Raw genomic sequence first — 24,990 nt, 5'->3', positions numbered from 1 at the left:
ATTTATATTACATTTATTAATATTTAATATATTAATGTACCTCTAGTGCCTGATTCATTGTAGGTCTTCTTTTTTAAAAATATTTTATTTATTTATCTTTAGAGGGGAAGGGAACAAGGGAAGGAGAGAAACATCAATGTATGGTTGCCTCTCGTGTGTCCCTTGATGGGAAGGGCCTGCAACCCAGGCATGTACCCTGATTGGGAATCGAACCGCGATCCCTAAGTTCACAGGCCCATGCTTAATCCACTGAGCTACACCAGCCAGGGCCATTGTAGGTCTTCTTTAACATAGTTAATCTCCCCTCTTTTTCATTTTTTCTTCTTTATGTTTTACTTATTGTATTTATTCTCATTTTTTCAATTATAGTTTACATTCAATATTCATTCTTTTTTCTAATGGTAAATTTTATGGCATCAGCAGTAGATGGAGCTGATCTTAATCATAACCATTCAGGCCTTTCCTACATCCCTAAATCTAGTGTTAAGAGAGTTGACTAAAAATGATGTTCTTTGACAATGTAAGAGTAAAGGTACAGCTACCAGAAAGAGGAAGATGGACAAAAGTTTGGCCATTTGGTGGGAAAGGAGAGAATTTTAAGAACTTCATTTTGCCAAGTAGGGTAACACATGATACTTTTCATGTTTATTAAACAAGAAATGAATGGAGGTATTGAAGTGACATTTGAGGAACTCATACTAGTGATCTCAGTATGCACAGATAACAGGGGAAGACCAACCGGGAATGAATAATGACATTAGTTCTTATCTATCAGAGTAGAGTAGGGGTGTCAAACTCATTTTCAGTGATAGCCACATCAGCCTTGTAGTTGCCTTCAAAGGACTGAATGTAAAGTTATATTCATACAGTCCTAAAATTATTTCGGCTCTTTGAAGGCAATCACAAGGCTGATATAGCCCCCAGTGAAAATGAACTCGACACTCTTGGAGTAGAGAGTCAATACACAGTGCCTCACATTAATAATTCAAGAAAATGTAATGTGCATAATATTTAAAGATATGGAAGTAACCATCAGAAAATCCAACAAACCAAACTGGTTAGAAGTAATTGCACTTGAGGAACAGAGTGAAACTGGGGTGAAAGACTGTTACTTCTTATTTTAAATCATTTTATACCATTTGATTTTTTAAAAAACTTGGACATGCTTTACTATGCTGAAACTTTCCTAATGTAGATATACGAAATGAACATTTAGGAAAGTTAAAGGAAGACAGCAAATTTGGATATAGATTAAGATAGGCATAATGCAACTGTTAGAATAGAACTTGCTGACTTCAGACTAGTCACTAAACCTCTCTAAGCCTCAGTTTCTCCCTCTGGAAATATCAGTAATTATACCTAATACATCAGGTTCTTTTGATCTTTGAAATTGAGATAATGTGCCTAAAGCCCTCAGCACACATAAAGAAAATGCTGAATATTGTTACATTTAATAGTTGCTATAAAAGTTATAAAAATAATTATTATTCCCAAGAATGCATTATAGTCAATTTATTCTTTCACTCTCTTTTTATAGATGAGTATATAAATATATAACATTCGAGTGGAGATTTCTTAAATGCTGATGGTCACAAATGTTCTTCCAGCTGTTTTTAGAGGTTTTAGATGATTTGTTTTTATTACCTACTTTAGAGGCACAGTGATGTGATGGAAGAAACCAGCATGAATCTGCCTGCCTCCACCTTCAGCAAATCATTTAACCCAATCTAAATTATTCCATTTATAAGATGATATTGTTAGAGCATTATTTTTCTGTAGGTTAAAGTGAATCAGATGCTCATTTGAGGTGCTACTCAACTCTAGGGGCTATGGCTCTAGAATAAGAAAATAAAGTGGCCCATTGAATGCAGAGCAATTGTGGGATCCCACACATCAGTCAAGGCCTTACCTCTAATGTTTGACTCTGGCGCTGAGGGGATATTTTTGACCTCGGAAATGGGGTTTGGTTTTTAAAAAGTCATGTTCTTTCTGAGGAGTAATAAGCCTGCTTGCTTCTGTCAGATGAATTCACTTCTCTAAAATCAAGGTTCCTTTTAGTACATTCGATTCCCCAGGAAATGATGCCCTCCTATGCCGTACAGCTGAGTTTAGCATATATAATTCCACGGTTGAATTAACGGTTATGCATAAACATGCCTTCTTTTCACTGACATTCAGTGCTTTTATGAAAAAAATCCTCCCTTATGCCAATTTTTATTTTTTAAGTTATTCAAGAGTACATTGGATAGGATTCTGTTTTAAAGTTTACTTGCAAAGTAGTTATTTTTCAGGGTATTGCTACAAAACGCTTTGAAAAACAGAGGATGTGGGAGACAGGATGAGGAACCTGAATTTTAATTATACCTCTACAAAGAAGACTCTTGACAAGTGTACTCACTTACCCATTCAGTAAATATTTGTCATGGGTAAGATTGATACTCAGATGACAAAAAAGATTCCTGCTTACAAATTATTAGGGCAGCCACAGGTCTGAAGTGGGCCTGCTGGACACAAAACATCAACCTATTTTCAATTTTAAAAAGTAGTAAAATATAAAAAAATCCTTGCATTGCTAATTAAAATAAAATGACAAAATTAATATGTATTTCAAGGAAATTTTTCCACTCTCCATCCCCAAACTTTTCATCTCCAGCTTTTCCATTCACATTCACAGGACTGGTATATAAAGAAACAAATAAGTAGAAGACTGCACACCATGTCATTTGCATTTTTTTTGAGTCCTCCTCTGTGTGGTACTATGTTTTTGAGCTGGGCAATCCTGTTGGATTTGGTTCCATGACACACCTGGAAAAGACTCTTTGTTGGAAGTACCCTGTTGATTGTTCTGTTTGTTCTAAAGGCTGCTTAGAACTGTACAATTTCAAGACTCCACTGGGGTGAACTCCATCTTAAGTCTGCTTTTCTTGGGAGGGCTAGCAGGTCCCTCTTGTGCAGCTGTGATGGAGGAAAAAAAACATAGTGTCTAATGAAGCTGAAAATTAAAGATGGTGGACTCCTGTACCTACTATATTTAGGCAGAGAAGCCCTGGAAAGCCAGCGAGGAGGAAATGCCTGTCTTGCCTTTTTCAGCTGCAGAGAAACAGAGAGGTCTCTGACAGCCATGCCAGCAGCAGCCCGCTGCGCAGAAGCCCTGGGGCCCTGTGAGAGGAGCCAGGGAGCGCACCAGCGGGAAGCAGGCCCCTCAACCCATCGCTCTGCCTTCCTATTATAACACCTAAGTTTACGGTACACTTTTCGAAATTCAACTTTCAGATGTGTGTTAGAATGACATTGTGTGCACAAGTCTGGAGCTGCTTACATAAACTGTAATGTGGACAGTATTGTATTTAACATTATTTTTAAATCCACTGAACTCATAGAAGAATAATAAAGCACATTTGTATTAATTTTATTACTTTACAACCATGGTCACTTAAAATGTCACACATAAAGCACATGTAATGAATGGCAGAAAAGCTAATTATCCAAAATTCAAATCCCCCAAGATCATTTACCTCTATACATTTCTACATCAGTGATGGTATTTCAAAAGAAAGGAGAAGGTTATAATGAAAATTTTCTCTACGTGTTCTGGTTCTATCCTAACAACATCATTAAGGTGATGTTTGAAAGAGGCCAAGATGTGGTTCATTTTTTTAACAGTATTCTCTTTTCCTAGATAAGTATCTCAGCATAAAAATTATTTTACATATAGCTATTAGACTATAGGGACAATTGTTCTACTAGGAATATAACTAATATGTCATTGGGCACAAGGTAAATGAAGTGGAGTGAGTAAATAATATAAGAGATTGACATATAAATTAAAGTTTTACCTTCATTATCTATATTTTCTATAATATGATTAAGTCTATTTGTTATGAGGTGCATTATCTAATACCTAGTATCAAAAACAAAGTAGACATTTTTTCAAAAGGATACAGAATGTACACATTGATTCTAATTGGTTTGCAGAATTTCCAGAAAATGGAAAAGATGGCACAAGACATCACTTTTCTAAAGCTGCGTCTCCTTGGCTGGCCAGCAGCTGGGTTGCAGTAAGAGGTCACTCGTAGCACAACTCTCCTTCCTGATTCTCGTAGATGTCATTGTTCTCTCTCTCTTAGTTCTGAGGCTTCTATGCTTTGAAACATAATTTTTCTTTAAAGTGTAAAGTACGGCAATACTTAAGAAAATGGACATTACTCCCAGCAGCATAGTTAGTCCCAGATATATGTGTCTAGAAGAAGAGAGAATCTCAGTCTTAATTATTGTAACTATGAGACTTTAAATAAAATGTGAAAGAAAAGTAACAGTACCATTTGGTAAATATCAAAACCGATGCAATCCATCAAATTAAAAAAAAAAACTGTGATGAGGATGGTTTCTTCAAGGGTGCAGATTCGGTGGCTATAAAAGGCCTTCCTCTGAACATTGTGCTTACATCAAGTAATTTTTTAGTAGCGTCATCATGTTCAGTTACTACTAAGTACATAATCAATTCTGCCCTCTCTGTAAACTATTCCCTTGTTCAAGTGACCATGTCCCGTTTTGCCAAAAACAGTGCCAGTATATGCTAGTGTTGTCCCAGGATAATTCTTTATAGTGCCCCTTTCACTTTCAAACGTTTCTAGGTTAGAATAATAAATTCTGTAGTTACCTTTGAACCTGGCCCAAATTCAATTTTACAATAAAATTGCAAGAAGCAATGTTAAGGGGGAATCGGAGGTCTCAGTAGAACAGAATGACTTAAGAACAAACCAGAGGTTTAAATTAGTTTCTTCCATGAGAAGCCTTTAGTTCTGCATTCTGTCCTAAGACATGACTGAAGGCAATGGAAGGACAGGTTGAATGACTCATTCTGGTCGCCTGTACATGGACGCACATTCTCTGATTGAGTTACGCCATCTTTACATTAAAGTGAATAGTGCCTTAGCACATGTGAGCAAAGCTGAATTCTCCTCACAAATCGGGTCCCTTTCAAAGACCAAAGTAAATTTCTCACTTTACATCAAAGCCTATTAAATCAAACAAACTTATTTGAGATGGTTGGCTCACTTCACATCCCACTTTCAACTTATATGGCTCAGCACCAGGTTTACTTCTCCAGAAAATGCTCAGATTGAAAATCTAAAAAACTCCCACTTGCTTTCAAGCCATTGAAGCACTGCTTTAAGCAATAAGGGGACTAAATGTCTGATGAATTGGAGTGAATGATGCCATAGTGAAAAAGCCATGTCCCTCAGCCCTATACACACTCACACTCACAGAGAAAACCTTTTACTTTTATGCATTTCAAGTACTGGAATAATTGAACATCAGTTTGGCAATAAAAGCCGGATAAATTTAGGGCCAACTCAACTCCTGCCCAGGGGGATTACAGCTGACGCAAATGGGACAGTTTGGCTCAGTTTGAAAAAGAATAGAAATAAGCCCAAAATGTGACCTAAATTTAAATGCTTCTGAGTTCAGGGAATTACTCATTTGTGTGCATAAATTTTCAGAATTCTGCACTATTCTGGAGTTTTGTCATTTTTTTAAAAAAGTGATTATTTATTAGAAAAGCAAGTTAAGATTAGGAATGGGGAAAATTTAAAGGTATAGCCAAATAATTAAATGATAACAGGTTTTATCCTATAAAACAGAATGTGCAGTGAAACTACATGAGGAATTTTCAGTGCCAGTTGCACTGTGACAGCCTGAGAGAGGAGGGCAGTGAGCTGTGGGAGTGGGATTGATATGGTACCTAAAAGCATTCGAGTCATATAATCTGCAGGATCCTCTGCTTCCACATCTTTGAAATCCCCATTTGAGGCATGAAGTGTCAATCAAAACTCCAAAATATACAGGAGCTGGGATGCCTGCTGTGAGAAAAACAAATAATTGCTGCTAAAATATATACATATATATACATCTTTTTGGTTATCTTCAAATGAATGGTTATCTGGAACTACTTAATTTCAGTCCAAAAATGGCTGCTTTGGAGATACCAGGGCATCTGCAGAACATGCCACTCCAACAGATGACAAGAGACGCTCTGAAGAAAGAGGGCATGTTTCTTTTTTTAAGGGAAATTTACATAAGGAAATAATTTGCAAGGGTTTCTCTCTATATACTAAGAAGATAAGGACTCTGGATTCAAGAAAGAGCTAGCTGGTTCTAGTACGCATAAAGTCCCATGAACCAAGAAAGCAATTAGTTAAATAAATCTAAGAGTCAATTTGGATTATTTGGTGTCCTAAGTAAAATTTCTTTCTTTATATATGGTTCAATTTAATGGGTTATTTGCCACCTAAAAACATTTAGGTGATATCTAACTTCCATTGCTCTTGTGAAGGGCCAAAAATAATTCAAATGCTTGCAAATTTCTGTATGCGTGTTAAAATTTTCATAATGACAAATTTTCAAACATGCACAAAATCAGAGAGGATAATATAATGAAACTTCATGTGCCGTTACTAACTTCAACAAGGGTCAATATTTTGTCATGCCTGTGTCATCTATTTCCAGACCCCCAGCTCCCCTAATCCCTGAAACTTGGTTTTGAAATCTCACACATCATGTCAGTTCCCTTCTCTGTGTTTCAGTGTGCATCTCTAACTGATGACATTTCCAAGCATGCAGCTATGCCATTCAATGCATTTTATAACTCCATCAGGAATACATACTCATGCTAAGAGATATTAAGTCAGGTCAGACAGAGAAAGACAAAAACAACAACAAAGAACAAAGAAATACTCAAGGTCTCGGAAAAAGAGATCAGACTTGTGGGTATCAGCAGTGAAAGGGGAGGGGATTGTCCCTCCAATATTATCAGGATTATATTGTAGCTTCATATGCTATGCCTATTTTATATTCAGATCTTTGTAAACCAAATTTGTTTTAGATTTTTAAATGTCTGAGTTTGTTTTCCTTCCTGGTAATTCTTTTTTTGTTAAATTACCAAGAAACTTTTTATGATTGTTTCACTTCGTTCTTTAGAATATAAACTTAGTAAGAGCAGAAAACTTATCTGACTCATTCACACTATTTTCTATGGATTTTAATTAATGTATATTGATAAATCTGGTACAATTCCAATTACATTTAAAACACCATCCAATCACAGCCATACTGCTTTGACTGAATGATCAGACCTTTCCACCAAAATGATATATTATAGCATTGAGAGTAGTTCAAAAGCATGCCTTCCATTTTAATAACTGAAAAAATTATATATAGGCTTTAGGCTTTCTTACTAATTCATGTTTTTGCCCCTCTCTCAGAAGGTTCTCCTATAATAGCAGTGGATTTTTTGAAAATAGACCAATGTGGGAAGAGACAATTTTGTAAAGCAAAAAAGTATCATTACTCTCAGAAATTCATCTTATTATAACATGGGCCCAGCACTGGCTCTCAATAGATATATTTCTGAAACAAAGGAGGAGAAAAGTGAAGGGAAGGAAGGAGGAAAGGAAGAAATAAAGAAAGAAAGGACCTAAAAAGAATAGGGTCTTAACCACTTACATCATTTAGTCATGCATGCTAATTCTATAAAAATATTTAGAAAAATATTCCAAATACCCCTGTGATGGCTACCATACTTAAAACATACATTATACTTACCAAGAACTCTTATTGCCAAAGTGTAGATACCCAGGGCAAAAGACTTAAGTTGTGGCTTAATGCACCTGAAAACAATAAAAGCACTATTACAACTTTATATATTTTCCATTCAAATGAATAGTAACATTAGTGATAATCTACTTGACACACACGGAGTGATGTTAGAATTCAAGTAGCATTTATGGAGACCCCACTAGTGTCCTAGCATAAGGAAGGCAAATTATGCAAAATTGAAGGCACTACATCAAGGAATTTATAGTTAATATTACTATAAGGTAAATCAGCTCTATAATCAGCCAAACAATAAAGACAGAAAAAAATGCAATCTTCTAAGATTGCAAGAATTTGAGGCAACAATAAAAAATTAATAACCTTTAACTAGTTTTCGTGGTTCTGGTCTGAAAGCACAGGACCATACTGATCTGGATGGACACAATCACAGTTACTGTGGCATGGTAAGTATTTTTGCTAAACAGTGGGAATTTGAATTTTCCAGCCGAGGTCAAGAGGACCTAAAATAATAAGAGCATCCTAGTATGACTGAATAGCTGTTGCTGATTGGACTGTCATTTTAATAGTAAGAAAAATGATGACATAATATATACTATTGAGTGTTAACCATGATGCTAAATTCCACTTATATGTATAATTTCATTTAGTCTCTGCTTTAAAAGAGGCAAGAAACACAACTTTTCTCCTTTAATCCAAAGACATTCAGCTCCTTCTTGGCTCCTTTGAGGAACTGGTGGTGAGGAAAACTCTTCCTCCAGTAGCCTGATTATTCACTTGGCCCATTAACTACTTGGCACAGGAAAAAAAGATCATGACAAAACAGCCATGCCAAAAGAGCGATCCTGGCCTGAGAACTCTGGGACAATGATTTCCCATCTTTTCAAACCCATGCTCCCATTTGAAAACATCTCGTGATGTCCTTAAACCCTTTTCTAAAAATCAGATTTGTGGATAGCAGGTCCTGTGTTCTGTTTGTCTTTCTTAATCAATTTCCATAGTATAAACTGTGGGAAATTAAATATGTATACAGTACTTTTTATTACTCTCATTTTTTAAACACTTAATATTCATTTTTAGCTATATGAATTAATTTAAAAGTCACCTAATTCATCTCATAAAAATTAGTTTCTGATAAAATTTGATTTTTTGTAGTAAATATATAAACATTTGTAACCTTTTTAGGTTACTCTGATTAACTGTATAAGAGTAAGATTTGAAAGGCTAATTCAATCAGAAAAAATTATGCAGAATACAGCCTATAAAAAATTGAAAAATTTTAATTTATGTACATTAATATAGAGATCTATGAAAGACGAGCTAATAACAAGTGTTCCAATTAAATTATATTACAACAAAAGGAAAGTCTATAGGGAAGTTGAGTGAAGATATAATTTTAAGGAGAAGAAAGAAATATGCAACATTTTGACTATTAAAGATTTTCATGGGATTTTAAATTAGGTGATATTGGTTATTTAATCACTGTTCTTTAGATCTCATTGGTTACATTTAAAAGAGTGACCTATATTTAAAATAATTATATTTTTAAATGAAAATATTTACAATATACTGGAAATCAATGCTTAGTTACTATTTAAACTTATGATAAGAAATTTTTTAGATGCCCACTCAAATATGCACAGAGGTACACAATATCAACAATTCTTTTAGAGTTTTTATAAGCAAAAATGTTTGGCATCATTGGCACCACGTTCATAGATTAGGATCCTCAATTGATCCAAAAGCCCTTAAAGTGCCCCTCCCAGTGTTCATGCATGTGTGCGCGCACATGCAGATAATTCCAGTAAGAAGAGCAAGAATATATTAAAAAAGTAAAAAGCACATAACACTGTAGCATTAGATGACCATTTCAAGAATCTTATAAACTCTATTATTCATCATTCAGTGAAATCATGTTTAATCTAAAACACATTTAGTCTATTCTAGTAGTTAACACCACCAACATTAGTAATAGCACACCATGTTTTTTGAGTGGTAATGGTGATGTAGGCACTAACATTCTTTCCAGATCAATGGTTTGCAAACATTTTTAACTAGGAAAACTTCTATTCAACCTCATGTTTGTTATAAAAACCTAAGTATCAAAGTATAAAGAGGATGCTGGACAAGTTTCCTGAGAGGGCTATGAGGAATCGTGATAATTCCACTGCTGTAGATGATTATGGCATGTCTGATATTAAAATTGGGGCGGAAGAATCAGTGTTCACCTCAGAAGCAGTATGTATCCAGGTATGCCACCCAAAGATAAAGTATAGGATGTGATGACTGATACTACAAGGAAATACAAAAACATTTTGGGACACTCATTATCTTTTTGGCATCTGCCCACCATGCCTGAGAAATTTCCTGACATTGAGGCTGCAATTCCCACACAGGTGCAGTTATGAAATATCTGTAACAAGACAGGGAAAAGTACAATTACTGAAGTAAAATTTTAATAAAATTAAAAAGATAAATATGTATTTTAAAAGACTTCATAGTATGATATACATGCATTGTATAAACAATAAAAATATTCTTCTATATTTTTCTGTTAGAATATATTAAAAAGGCAAAATTTCTAGAGGTAACATTTTATTATCCAAACAACTGATAGTTGGTCTACAAACTACTGATCCCACAGAATAATCTCCCAGCAAATTCAACCAAATCCAACTGTACCTTGTTTCCTTCTCTGCCACTTCCAAGTCTACACCACCATAATTCTCACCTTGATTATCACAGTGGTCTCTTTAAGCTCAACTTATTTCCACTCATTCAGCTATTGTGTTTTCCACACAGTAACCAAAGTGAGCCTTTACAAATGGCAGTCAAATTACATTACTGTTCTTGACCTTCCAATGGCTTATTTATTATTAAATTTATTGGGTGACATTGGTAAATAGGGTCACACAGGTTTCCAGTGTACATTATCATGATACACAATCTGTATGTAGCATTGTGAGCCCACCACCCAAGGTTTAACTGCCTCCATCACCATGTAACTTGGTCCCCTTTATCTTCTACCACCCCACCAAACCTCTTCCCTTTGGTAACCACTACACAGTTGTCTGTCTGTGTCTCTGGGTTTCTTATAACACTTGTATAAAATCCCAAATCCTTAAAGTGGCTTATGCACTAGCTATGATGTAGCCCATAGATCCTGCCCATAACTAATTGCTCAGTGATTTTTCTCCTCTCCTCCTGCTTCAGCCACATTCATGAGCTCCCACCATGCCCTTGTCAACCCTTGAACAAGCCCCCTTGCTCCATGGCCTTGCTGTCATCTCTGCTGGGCAGCTCTTCCAGATGGCTACATGGCTGGCTCATGCACTCAAGTCCCTGCCCTGATATTTCATCAAAGAGAGCTTCCATGGCCCATCATTCAAAATAATACCCCCCGCCACCCTTACCATCCTAACCCCCCTTTTCTCACAGGGCTTATTACTACCTACTGGAGTATCATATAATCATTTATGTTGAACATATGTCCCCACTAGAATGTAATCCATGGAAGAAACTGTCTGCTTTCTCATCACTGCACACCCAGAGCCTAAAGTGGGCTCTCATTTCAGGCACTCAATAAAGATGCTAAATAAATAAAAAATTTGAGGATATGGCAGAATTTATAGTTGTTACTAGGAGAAAAACCCTGGTGAATGAAGCTCAACTAAATCTTGGAAAGAGAGGCAACTTTATAATTTCTCATCAGTTTATTTCTGTAAATTTGATGTATGTATGTATATATAGTAAGTTGTTATTTTTATCACAGAAAAGCTTGTAAATCACAGTAAATTTTTAGATAATGAAATAAAAGTGGTATTTACTTTTCAAGAAAGAGTAGCAACATAGATTTCTTTTTTAATGTTAGGTAAAAATTGTTTGAGTGTTGATTGTCTCTCTCTAGATATGTGATTTCTAGAAGTCCCTTGTATTTTAGTGCCTCAGTTCTCACATGAGGAAAACAAACAAAATAATACCCATTTACTCCAGGAATGCAATTTTGTTTTAAAAACACTTCTCTTAGTCCCTGGCATACAATGTCTTCAGTAAACGAAGTTTGTTCAAGAAACTACTTTTGCTCAAGCAGTTTGAGCAAAAGAGTAGTGGCCAAAAGGAAAATAGAGAGAAAGGAAAGAAGGGTGAAAAGGGAGGGATGGTGAAAAGTCATATTTCAGATGGATGGGTAGCCTTCCAATCATTAGCCACCAAACTCTTCTGTTCTGAATAAAATGTCAAGATAACAGTAAACAGAGAAAAAATCAACAAGTGTGACTCTGTGTTAGCAGAAGTGTTTGCCTAAGCATTCTTGTATCATTGATAAGCATGTGTAAATACATATGTGTTTAACCTTCAACCCTCGAGGACTGTCGAATACAGGCAGACCTCACCAGCCACAGCACAGAGCTGTCTGACCATTGCTGGGTACCCACAGTGAATACGAGGAAGTCCATGTGTGAGACAGGAATGCAGAGGTGTGATCAGAGGGGTGAGTCTGTGAGTAATTATGTCCTTCACAACTGGTTTTCTATCTGTATTTCCAAGCTCATCATCCTTTTCCACCCTACAAAACCCTTCATTCCAGCCACCGACTCGTTATTACAGAAATTGCTTGATTTCTCAGGAAGAGCTGTCCCAGATCCATCAACATTCTCAAAACCTGACTCCTGACCCCCTGGGTCTCGACCTCTAGGGCTCGACTTCCTAACACTGACCTCTGACTGGTCCTGTCCCTGAAATCACTGGTCTTGGGGTCAGCAGATACGGATGCCAATACAGATCTTATTGTACAATCTTATGATTTATGCTTTCTCATACAAGGTTAATATTCCTTAAAAGCAAAATGAGAGAATTAGACAAAATGAGAGGAGCTACAGAACTCCTCCACTCCATTCCATGATTCTAAATCTTAGCCTAATTCTTGCCACAACTCCAGTTTCTCTATGTTGGCTGTCTCCACACAAAAAACAAATGCAGAGTAAAAGCCAGTGTTCCTATGAGTACAGTCTGCTTCCGTGGGCCCCAGAGCCCCCCCATGGAGCTGTAGAGTTATCTGTTGTAGCAGGCCTGTTGGCACACACTTCAAAGAAGATTTCTTACTGTAGTTTTTCCACTCCTGGTGGAGGTTTGACAACCAGCAAGACAAGCCGAGGCATATGTGATTCCATTTTCACCACACATGGGTTCCCAGTTTGTCTCTGAACATTTGCATCTTGAGTTGCAATCTGAAAAGAGAGCTCGTTCATGATAAGAGACAGGTTTGGTTCTGAAAAGAAATGTAATAGTATAACATATTACCTCTTAGCAGGCAGCACCCTCATATTTTTAAAAAGCAATGTTCTGGAAGGATATAAATGGCACTGCCAACAAAACTTGCCTTTTGGAAACACGATTGTCATCAGAAACATCAGCTTCTGATCATTAAATGGGAGTTCGTCCATGACTAATAGCTTTTTCTTGAAAGTTATCTATAGATGTTTTTAACTTCACATAATATATAGTTCTTGGCTTATGGCTTTTATTAATATCTATCATTTCTAGAACCTTCTAACATATTTCTCTCTAAAGATGTATGAAAATGGCTAACAAGGCAGAAAAATAAACTTTTAGAGCAATTTATGACATTACCAGGGGTGACCGCCCAAAAGGAATTAATTTATAAAAATTGTGTATTTATTCTTGCATGCTTAAACCTTAGTCACTTTCAAAGTACTCTCCATTTGATATACCACACCTATCAAGACATTTTTCTACTGCTGAAAACAGTTTCTGAACTCGTTGGTTCTGATGCCTTTTAGTGCTTCTGCTGTTTTTTTGTTTTACCTCTTCCACACTGGCAAAACATTTTCCTTTGAGGATTTTTTCATCCAGGGAAATGGGAAAAAAGTTACTTGGGGTGAGATCATATGAATAGGGATGGTGGGGGATGAGAGTCATGTTGTTTTTTGATTAAAAACTGTTGAGCTCTGCAAGGCTGAACACTGCACTGTTTTATGATGGGTGATTTTAAGAATCACCCATTTTATGATGGGCAAACACATTGAAAAGATCCACTGAAGCTGAATGATGCCTCTCACAATAATGGCAGCTGGTCCACTGATACAGATGGGCTCCTAGAACACTCACCTAGTCTGGGAAGGCTTTACTACCAGGGGCCCGGCCTCCAGAAGATAATTCTGGGTCTTTCGGGGTCCCCTCTCATACTTGAATGCACTGTCGGTGGATTGAGTGTAAATTTCCTTCAGAGTTGCATAAACATCAGTAAAATTGGCATTGCTAATGGTATGGTGAACAAAAAAAACCCAGCCAAAGTCAAAATATCAACAAATTTGTTATATTTGTAGGACTATGTAACCTATCAGCGTAAGTCTGCCTAATAAATACATTACCAGTTTGTCCAACTTTTCTCTGGCCCAGGTATCCTCCCTCTGTGTGGTGCTCTTTCATATCTTTTGACTTTGTTTCATATGCTTTTTAAAATGACTTGGCATTCATTTATTCATAAAAATATCAAAAACCTTCTAAGCAGTTGCTTTGGGAGAAGATAGTTACAAATACGAATGAGAAAATATCTGCCCTCAAAAAGCTGGCTTCTTAAAAATGGTTAACATGACCTACTTTTGATGGTCTTCTCTCTTGTTCTCTCTCGTTCTCTGTATTGTCCTCCTTCACCTCTCCCAGTGTACCTTCTCCCTCACTTCTATTTCTCCTTCTCACCTGAGTTACCTAATATCTCTATGCTCATTCTTCTTGCACTATTTGTATCCCTTTATTCTTCTAAGGATGTAGTTATACAATGGCACGCCTCTTTATCTGCTCCTTCATTGCCATTTATTGGCCTTTAATAATTCATTTTTTCCTTTTTCACTTTGAATTTATTTATTTACTTATTCTCCCCTCTCCTTTATTTGTTATGAAAAAAGTGAGGCACTTAAAAAAAAACACATACTTTCGTGCACTTTGAGTGAAGGCAGAGACTATTTGTTTTATTCACTTGTGTATCCCCAGCACCAAAACCAATTCCTGGTACGTGGTAGGCTCAGAAGCAAGATTTCTGCTAGGTTAATCAATCAAAGAAAAATGGAGCCCTTTTGGAGAAAAGATCAGTCATTTTGATGCCTCCCTGTGAGAGTCATCAGATTGTTTCCTACAATAATGATAATCATAATTTCATTACCGATGTAAAATTCTATTTAGTAGAACTGCTATGCATTTGGACCTCAAACGTAAAAAGAAAAGACCTCTGAGATGTCTGCAAACAAAATGAAAAGGTATTTAACCAGGTGTCCTGAGAAGTCATATAGGACTACTGCATTCTATTTTCTCCCATTAGGCATTAATGATTAACTGTTTGGTGGTATCTGAAAGTACAAATATGTGCCTTTGAGACCTGGAATCAGGCCACTGTGAATACTATAGGGCTGTGATCACAGAAGGTTGGAGCTGAAAAGAATTGGTATCATCTGGAACAACTTCTTAATTGGCAGATCAAGAAAGGCAGGTCTACAGTGGGCAGGTAATTTGCTCAAATTCATGTTTATTAGTGACAAATTATAACCACATCGGACTTACTCTCATTATTGCAGAAGAAAGGTTTCTTCCACTGCCCTATGTAAAGCTTCTGTACAGTGTTGTCCAGAATGCTATTTGAATGTCCTGAATCAAAACAGCCTTGGGGCACAAAGCAACTCAGGATAATCTCCGGAGAGCAAGTATTTTATAGAGCCAATTATTTCATATTAATGAAGGTAAGTTGAATTTATCACCTAGGGTAATCTGGAAGCAGAAACTAGTTGCATACATGTTTAATGAAGGGTGTGTTGACAGTGAAGTTGTTTAAAATTTTAATTATAGGATGAGCTTCATCAAATATGCCAGAATGTTTATACCCGAATGAAATTTTTCTTTAAAAAGATTCAAGCTGGAAGAGAGGGAACTTTCCCAGTGATGTTGCCATTTATTTATTTATTTTTAATTTAATTTAATTTTATTTTGGCTGCTTCTAATAGCAAAGTTACTCTTAAAGGTTAACTCTTTGCCATTGTTGAGAATATTTTAGAAAGCAAAAGAGGAGTCTTATAATGTTTTAAATGATAGCATTATTACAATGCAGTAATAGTCTTCTAAGGTACTTTCAAGGCCTAGTACTCATGCAATAAACATATTATCTTTTATTGATTTAAAAATATTTATGTTTTATTATGTGAGTATACTTCTAACATGAACTTCAAAAGATTTTTGCTGTCCGTTTATGTGTTTGCTTTTGTCTTAGAGATAGAATGATGATGTCGAAAGAATATTATACTTCGAGGGAGCTAACTGATCTTTCTTAACTCAATTTCCATTAAACAAGGATAATAAAATTTATCTCATAAAGGTACTCTGAGGCTACAAAGGAGATAATGATGATGAAGATGTCTTGTAAATTGTGAAATACAAAGTACTTTACCACCGTCCATCTAGCATGAGGATTATAGGGACAGTTAAAGATAGCACAAGGCTTCTATACTCTCCAGAACCTTCTTGCAGCTCCTGCTTATAACTTCCATTCTCAATTTACATCGCTGACTGTTACCAATGTCAGACTTACGAACTCAGGTAAGTCTGACATGATGGTGACAACTTCCAGAAGCATGGTATTTGAACTTTGCATTTATTAATTTTCCTGGACATTTTAAACAAGAGTATAATCGAAGTTCTCTTAACAACAGGAGAAACCAACTTAATAAAAGTGATGGAGATTGGAATATGAAGGCAAGACAAATAAGCTTGGAAGAAAGCTGAGGAAGGGAGCTGGAAAGCAAGCAGTAAGAAGCAGCTGAACAGGCAGGAGACAGAATGTAATGTCCGGAGCATTGACCTTTGAGCCATAGGTGCTTTCGGTCAGGCAGGCAGATGCAGTCCGGGAGGTGAGGCTGAAGTACAGAAGTGGTTTTTTAAAACCATAATTTTTTTAAACCAATAATGTAGTGTTAGGTGGATGAATAAAGAGAGAGGTCTCTGGTTACTCATTGTCACAGACAGAGGGATCACAAGGACCCTTGAAGGGAAAGGGCAAAACAATTTCTTCAAGATCCAGCCTGATATTAAAAGTGATAGATTTTACTTCTGGGTATTTATCTAAAGAAAATAAAAATGCATATTGGCAAAGACATAAAACACCCCTATGTATATGACAATATTATCTACAGTAGCAAAGATTTGGAAGCACCATAGGTATCCACTGATAGATGAGTGAATAAAGAAATGTGATGTGTGCACATACGTGTGTGTCTATAAACTCAGCAATAAAAGAAGAATGAAATCTTGCCATGTGTGGCAACATGGATGGACCTAGAGGGTATTATGCTAATTAAAATGAGTCAGACAGAGAAGGACGAATACTTCACAATTTTACTTGTATGTGGAATCTAAAATAGAGATAACAAATGAACAAACTAAACAAAACAGAAATAGAGTCATGGATTCAGAGGAACAAATTGATGGTTTCCAGAAGAGAAGGAAGTAGAGAAATGAGTGGGAAAAGGTGAAGGGGAGTAAAAGGCACAAATTTCAAGTTTTAAAATAAGTAAGTCACAGAGAGGTGATAAGCACAGAAAATATAGTCAATAATATAATAACTTTATAGAGTGACAGGTGGTTACCAGATTTTCATGGTGATCAAGTTATAAGGTATACAAATGTCAAATTCCTATTTTTTATACCTGAAAATACATAATATTGTATGCCATCTATGCTTTAATTTAAAAAAAAAGGTGATAGACTCTGGAAACCTAGAAACCTCACCACCCACCTATAAGGAATGGCACAGGTCTGAGAGTGTTGAGAAATATTCTCTTGGCAAACTGTGAAGAATGAAAGAGAGATGTCATGTGGGCCGCTGGGTTGAGGAATAGAATTCTCCCCTAAAACTGCACCTGATTGAGTACAATGAAGTCTATAAATGGTGGCAGAGAGACATTTCCAGCTACTCAGGTGTCCAAAGGAAAAAACACAGTTGTTTCCATGAATGCCAAGTGTGTTCTGCACCAGGCAGCAGGGAGCACTTTTACACCTGCTAACTTGCTTAAGTCTTGCAAAACCTTAAGGGGCAGTTATGATTTCTATTTTTAAATGGGAAAATCGAAGCTAGATTATATTAAATAACCCCCACAATTCCTCTTCACTAAGAATGGGAAGGGGCAAGATTCAAGTTTGAATTTTCCACTATCAGGTTGTTGCCCTAAAATAAAATGTATGTTTAGCATTTTTTAAAATATTTCTCTAATACATTAAAATCCAAAGGAGATGACAGATTGGGTGAATATAACAGCTTCCATGTTGTAAATACCACTAGCTATTCCACAATAGAAAAGTCATACCCTTCCCATAGTGATAATGCTTAAAAGTCAACTTATCTTATTTTGAAATTCTATGAGAAATTAATTTGATTAAGCAAGCCCATCTCTTCTGATTATTCAATGAGAGAACATACCCTTGGTAGGAGACAGTTAGTCCTGCCACGTCAGAATTTTCACAGCCCAGTGCAAACAGGGAAAGGAGCAGGAGGTACCCAAGAGCAGATGATCCCAAGTAGATTTTCGCAGCTCCAAAGATACCGATTCTGAATTTTTTCATAACTATTCCCCCAGAGAATATTCCAAGGGCTACTGCAGGTATGTTGATGAGCCCTGAGGAACAAGAAAAATATACAATTTTGTGAATCTCTGAAAGAAATCTGAGGGCACTCACACAAACTTTCTAAGGGATTATACAAAACTATGGCATACTATTAGACTACTTGTCTCATATGTTGCAGTTTTAGACTGTAACATGTAGATATAACAAGTAGACATAGATATACCATGACTACTTTATGTTATAGACAAGGGATATTCATTCCTTCACTATTATCTACTGAGACATATCAGGGATTTTGATACCTGTCTAGATTATAGTTTAATGACACTGCAGCTGAATCTCAGTTTTGACTACACAATGTCTAGCAGAGGGTTTGTTATTAATTAACACTAAATAAATCAATGAATCATTGTGTTTTTGGCCCAATCTCAGGACTAATAGGTACAATTAAGCGATAATAGTTAACTTAGTGTTTTTAAGGCTTGTATATAAAACAATAGGCACATAATATGCAGGAAGCTTTTTAAAAATCTTTGTTTTATTTCTTGGTCCCCCTGAAAGTTGTTTTCATTGAGGACCTGACTCTTAGCCTCTTAATTTAGTATCTTTCCTAACAACAACAAAACAAGGTGTCATTTGAGTACTTTTGTATTTTTAGCTGATATACCAGATACTCAGCTAATCATTTGATATATTATTACCTGTCACATTACTCTTCACCACAACCTTAGGAGGTGGCATATTATTATTCTCACTTCAGAAAGCAATTCATTAGTGGTCATGGTTAGAAAGTGGTGATGTCAGATTTGAATACAGGAAGTCTGATGGTAAATCCTATTCTTTCCATTGCTATGTTATACTGTCTCTCCTTTAAGGGGTTAGGGAGACAGTATTCTTGACCAATGGATGTGCAACCTCCTTAGTAATCAAATAAATGTGACTTAAAAATGACACAAGCAAGGGGTCTAACAAAGTGGTTGAAAACAGTCTCCAGAGATCCAGCAGCCTAGATTTTGATCTTAGTTATACAGTCTAATGGCTGTGTAACTGTGGGTTATTATTTGAACTTGTCTAAACCTGTCTGCTCACCTTTAATATGTAGCTAATAATAGTGGTTAAAGGTTATGAAAATTCTTAGCCCAGTATCTGGCACAAAGATATTATTCAATTAGATTATTAGCATTTTGGTCTGTGGGTTCTCTAAGATGAAAACATTGCTACGGGAGGTGTAGAACACCTCTGTGTTAGCAAAGACAGAGACAGGGCTCTTTGGTGCTGTGTTGGTCAGATTTTAAATTGGGAAATAATTCTAGAGGAGAGCAATCTGGCACTCAACGACAAACCATTTCTCTGCTAATTAGAACTTATTTTTATATTGTCTATACATCAATCACTGATGTCCACATTATCTTGAGCTTTTGAGATAAGGACAGAAACTTGTAAGAATTCTGGCCAACAAACAAGGTTCATATAAGAGCTTGGCATTTGCTGGGATGAACAAGGGGCACAATTATGAAATCAGTGAAATTGAAAAAAAGAGGATGTGCTAATTTGTGCTTCCCCAGCTGAACTGAGGTTCGTGGGTTAAGTAAGTGGCAGAGATGAGTGTATACTGGATCCCTGAAGAGTTAAACATGAGCTAAGAGGCATCTGATTATTATTTTTTTTGAAAGAGAGAAGATAGAAAATGATACAAAAAACCTGGTTACTCATGATCCAAGTTAAAAAATACTAATATTTTCTCAATTTTTTCTCATTGCTTAAATAGAGACTATGTCAAGCTGATTCTCCCTCTGTTTTAGGTTTTGTCTTTTTTCCTAAGAATTAAGGGCTGTCATGACTGCATGTGCATTTAGGTCCCTGTTTTTACGTGCACATAGTACTTGACTTTGAATCATTTCTTGCAGATTCAGGGTTAACACAAAAAGAATGCAGAGTTTTATCCTGTCTCTCAATTCTATCTCCTAAAAGAGATTTGTGAAAAAAATACCTTCTGAAAACCAGGTACTGAATGAAAACCTTCAGAGAATGTACTTAGGATTCTGTTTTATTTTGCAAAGTAAAAGATTAAACCTGGGACATTTGGAGTCATAGCCCTAAGAAGACCCACTGTTCTCTAGCTCTGTGGTTCCTTTGACCTTTGCCTCCTGCTCTCTGACCTAGAAGAGCCTGAGAATCGAAATAGGTTATTCTAAGGGCATTGCTCTTTCAGTATGAATTGTTAACTCCTCTAACACCTTTTTATACTATTAACTTGATTCTCCCTTTCTAGAACATCATAATTCAATTATTAAATTTGCTATGCTAGCTTAGCTATAAGAAATTAATGCTTTCTATTGTAAACACCTTTCCCCAAGTAATTATCTTAATTTTTCCTTTTCTGTGTGACCCTTTTAAGATAATTATTGTTATCACTGATGGTTAATGTCAATGCATTATATCTACGGGAAACTGTCTTATTTAATTAAAAATTTCAAGATTAAGCAAAAATGATTACTAACTGTATATTACAAAGGAGAAGAAAAGATAAGATGATTTGATGTAACTTAATAATGATAGAAGGAGCTTAAATGGAAAATCCAACTATTCATCCACACTTCTTTCAGCAGTAATTGAAATAGAAAAATTTTCAAAATCCACAAACTTAAAAAAGTGAAGTCATTGTATTACATACTCTTTAGTCCCTGAATTTAAAACATTTTTGTTTATTTTTAAGTTTTTTTGCAAAATTAAAGTAGTTGCCATGAGGAAATGCTATTTCTAAACTTTAGAAAGAATAAGGCCAACATACAAAAATATGTATAGCAGAAATAAATTGTCATTGTAACAGCTGGCCTTTGAACGCATCTGGAAGTTTGCTTATTTTTTTCCTCCATGTCATATCCAATTCCTTCTCTAAGAGTAGAGGGAAAATGTGCTTTCTTCCTGCCTCTTCCATATTTCACCACAGAAAGGATCATTGTCCACAAGCCAAAGAAAAAAAATGAAGGAGAAAAGAGAAAGAAGACAAAAGAAAAGAAGTGAAACAAAGCCCAATATCTATTCAATGATAGCTATGTATATTTATGACACATTTTATATATTTTTTAGCCCAATGATGTATTTATTTTCACCATTCTAAAAATAATCAAAATTAACATTAGGGATGTTGAATAAGTTACCCCCTTATTCTTACTCTGAAGTATTGCATACTTACTAATGTGAAACCAAGATATACTCAGAAAATGATACAAGCTACAATGATGTGAAATTATTAGACACTATTACTTATCTTTTACAAAAGTACTTGCATTATCTCTGGATGTGCCATGACAGAAACTATGATGAATTTAGGTGACTTGTGTTAGGTAGATCAAAAAATTCTATGATGAGTTAGTTTGGATCTCATAGTCCATCTGAGTGTGCAGAGAGGGGTCATAGGTTAAAAGAAATAAATCATTAGCATCCACAATTTTAAAAGGAGAATTATTCAAATCTTCTTGTCAGTTTTCAAAAAATAATTATGCCCAGGGGGGAAATATAACTTAGAAACTCAGGGGAAATAATTTCATTCCTGGCTATATCAAAATATACATAGAATACAGATACATGCATCATATTGGGCAGGCCACTGAACCTCTCAGAATTTCAGTTATTTTAATCTGTACTAATTCTCCTTAAAAATAATTCCATAGGCAAAGGTATTTCATTTATTACCTCTTCTATAGAGTAATTAAATTACATATAATCTTATTTTCTATTATTAATACATACCCTCAAAAGTTCTTTTAATTTCTTTTTATAAAATGAACTTTCAATTTGAAATAAAAATTTCATGAGAGAAAAATCAAATATCCCCCAATTTTCTAAATGTTATGTACATGTTTTATAATAAAAAATAAACATATGCTTAAAGATATATCACTTTACAACAATTCATGAAGAAAAGGTGGTCTTTCATTTTGATAAATGAACCTGGACATTTTCCTTCATTTTCTAAAAAAAATTTGAAATAGATTATAACCTAAATGTAAAAGTTAAAACAATTAAGGTACTAGTATAAATATTAGGAAACATCTTTATGTCTTTCAGGTTTGAAAGGTTTTCTTAAAACAGGCTTAAAATACCAATAATGACTGAGAAAACTATTGAAAATTGGACTTAATTAAAAAAAGAAGCTCACCATTAAGAAAGTGAGAAGGTGAATTACAGTCTATGAGAAAATATAACACATATATTTAATTAAAAAACCTTAAGCCCTGGCTGGTGTAGCTCAGTGGATTGAGCGCAGGTCTGCGAACCAGAGGATCGCGGTTCAATTCCCAGTCAGGGCACATGCCTGGGTTGCAAGCCAGTTTCCTGCAGGCCAGTTCCCAGCAGGGGACGCACTAGAGGCAACCATACATTGATGTTTCTTTCCCCCTCTCCTTCCCCTCTAAAGATAAATAAATAAATAAATAAATAAATAAATATTTTAAAAACCTTATATCAAGAGAAAAGAACAGTATTCCTACAAACTGATAAGAAAAAGATTGACAACTATAAAAGTGGGCAAACGACTTGCACATAATTAACAAAAAAGAACGTTGAAATAATGAACAAGCCTGCAGAAAGTACTCATCATTAACCATTTATATATGGATTAAAACACAGTGAGATACCACCAGACCCCATAAGAACAGTGACAGTGAGGAAGACTGACAGCTTCCTATGTTGTCAGGATGTGGAGTGACTGAAACATTCTGAACATTTCTAATGGGAGTGTAAATTTGCATAACTCTTATGTAAAAATGTTTTGACAATATTTACTCAATCTAAATATACATATTCCCTATGACCCAGCAATTCTGCTCCAAGATACAGCCAAGAAAATGAATGTATACACTCACCAAAATACATGTAGAACAATCATGCAGTGTTACTTAGAATAGCCAAAAGCAGAAAACAATCCACATGTCCATCAGCAATAAAGTGAGTAAATAAATTGTAGTCTATTCATGTGATAGAGTATTACACAGCAATGAAAATGTAACCATTGCTATGTACAACATGAACAAATCTGAGCAGATTCACTTTAATTAAAATAATGTGGATATAAAGAAGTACCTAACATTATTTCATCTATATAAAAGCAAAACCAGTCAAGACTGATCTGTGAGGATAGAGTTCAGAGTAGGTATTAGCTTTGGGGAAGAGTCTTGAGCAGGAAGTATCACTGAGTACCCCTGTGGGTATTAAATGGGCTACGTTCTCTGGACAAAGGTTACTACACAGATTCACACACACACACATATTTGTTTAGCTGAGCTATACATTTAAGGTCTGTAAATTTAACTGTTGCTTATAAGTTATACCACAATAAATACAAAGGGGATGTTAAAATAGAAAAGAATGTCTCAAACTTTTATTTCTATCCTGTTCTTAGCATTGACTGGCCTGGATGGAGTGTTGGAGGAAAAAAGCACCTAAAATATTTCTTCCTGTCAACCAGCAAATAATAACATTAAGTTAATTTGAACCTATTCATGTTGAAAGTAAAAGTGCCAGGGTATAGTCGGAATACTTAAAATTTAGAGGAAGAATTGCTTGAACAGAGTCTGTCAGATTAGCATCTGCTCAGTGCTCATTATCTCGGATTGTTATAGAAAAAATATATATCCTAAAACATCAGGGATAAATACATAGAACAATTCTTTAAATATTTTCAGAAGAATAAGTGATTTTAAACATTGAAGTCTCCCTTCACAAAGGGGTATGTTAAAAAATAGAATATATTTTGTGCCTTGAAACAAAAAAGATAAAAGTAGCTAATCCAAGTTTTCAAAATATCCAGTTCCTCGCAAGGTGATGTTGGTGTATTTGTAGATTCTGGTTTTTCATTCTCTTTTTTGTACTGGGATAACTTTCTCATTATTGACCATACCACCATGCTAGAAACACAGCCTCCTGAAATAACCCAGACAAATGCCAGGAATCAGAAGTCTTTTGACTGAGCAAACACAAACTTTGTTTCGTAATGATCTACTTTGACCTGCATAAATACTCTCTTTTTGTAATTCTAGAAAGTGTTCAGTAAATGTCCATAGTTAGAGTTTGTCTACACTTGAAAGATAAATATTTTGTATTAGCAATCTTCTAATAAGACTCATGTTTGATCTGTGTGAGAGTCTCAAGGTCACTCACCCAGAGTTGTGAAGAAATTTTGCTAGAAAGTTGTACCACGGACTACCTACACATTTCAATCTGCTAGGTTACTTTTGCTAACTTTTCCACTTCATATCTAAGATGTCATAAATTTTCTTCAGTTGAAATATTGGAACAATTTTCTCTAAAAGTACTAAGAGTTAACAAGAGGCAGCTGGCAGTGCCCGCTGGCAGTGCCCGCTGGAAAGCATGAAGTGCAGAGGAGCGTACCGATAACAAAGTTGGCCCTGGAGGGCGACTGCCCGTACTGCTGCTCGATGTATTTCGGTTTGTATGTCACCATGCCAAATAGAGAATTGAACTGAAGGGTGCTTGCACACAAATACAAGAAGTACACTGGGTTGCCAAAAAGATTCTTCAGTGATGGAAGAAAATCTGTGAGACAGAAATAACGAGAAGTGATTAAAGACAGAGTCATACCCAGCAGAAGACAGAGCCTTGGCAACAGGGCTTGGATGGCTGAGTCCCATGGTTGTAGTCACCAGCTGCAGTTACAGTGTGGTACGCATGCACACTATGGATATCAAGCCATTGGCACAAGGCATGGCTGAGATCTGGCCAGTTAAGATCTAG

General features: G+C 35.7%; 1 protein-coding gene across 3 annotated transcripts in view; it reads right to left on the bottom strand.

The window, feature by feature from the left end:
• Positions 1 to 1,577: 1,577 nt before the first annotated feature.
• Positions 1,578 to 24,990, bottom strand: part of SLCO1C1 (solute carrier organic anion transporter family member 1C1) — a 41,845-nt gene continuing 18,432 nt past the window's right edge. For 2 of the 3 annotated variants that reach the window (XM_037136595.2, XM_053661948.1), the window contains exons 9-15: positions 24,628 to 24,792; positions 18,089 to 18,284; positions 12,715 to 12,880; positions 9,843 to 10,027; positions 7,606 to 7,670; positions 5,747 to 5,864; positions 1,579 to 4,240 (exon numbers count right to left, since the gene is read on the bottom strand). In XM_037136595.2, the coding sequence (XP_036992490.2) occupies positions 4,018 to 4,240; positions 5,747 to 5,864; positions 7,606 to 7,670; positions 9,843 to 10,027; positions 12,715 to 12,880; positions 18,089 to 18,284; positions 24,628 to 24,792 (1,118 nt within the window). In that variant the 3' untranslated portion in view covers positions 1,579 to 4,017. Of the gene's footprint in view, positions 4,241 to 5,746; positions 5,865 to 7,605; positions 7,671 to 9,842; positions 10,028 to 12,714; positions 12,881 to 18,088; positions 18,285 to 24,627; positions 24,793 to 24,990 lie in introns of all 3 variants that reach the window. The other variant, XM_053661947.1, reaches the window with a different exon arrangement.

The sequence above is a fragment of the Artibeus jamaicensis genome, unplaced genomic scaffold (genome assembly GCF_021234435.1).
Source record: "Artibeus jamaicensis isolate MK-2021 breed Jamaican fruit bat unplaced genomic scaffold, CSHL_Jam_final contig_233, whole genome shotgun sequence".
NCBI lineage: Eukaryota > Metazoa > Chordata > Mammalia > Chiroptera > Phyllostomidae > Artibeus > Artibeus jamaicensis.
Note: the sequence above shows the minus strand (reverse complement) of the source record. Positions and strands in the feature narration are given on the sequence as shown.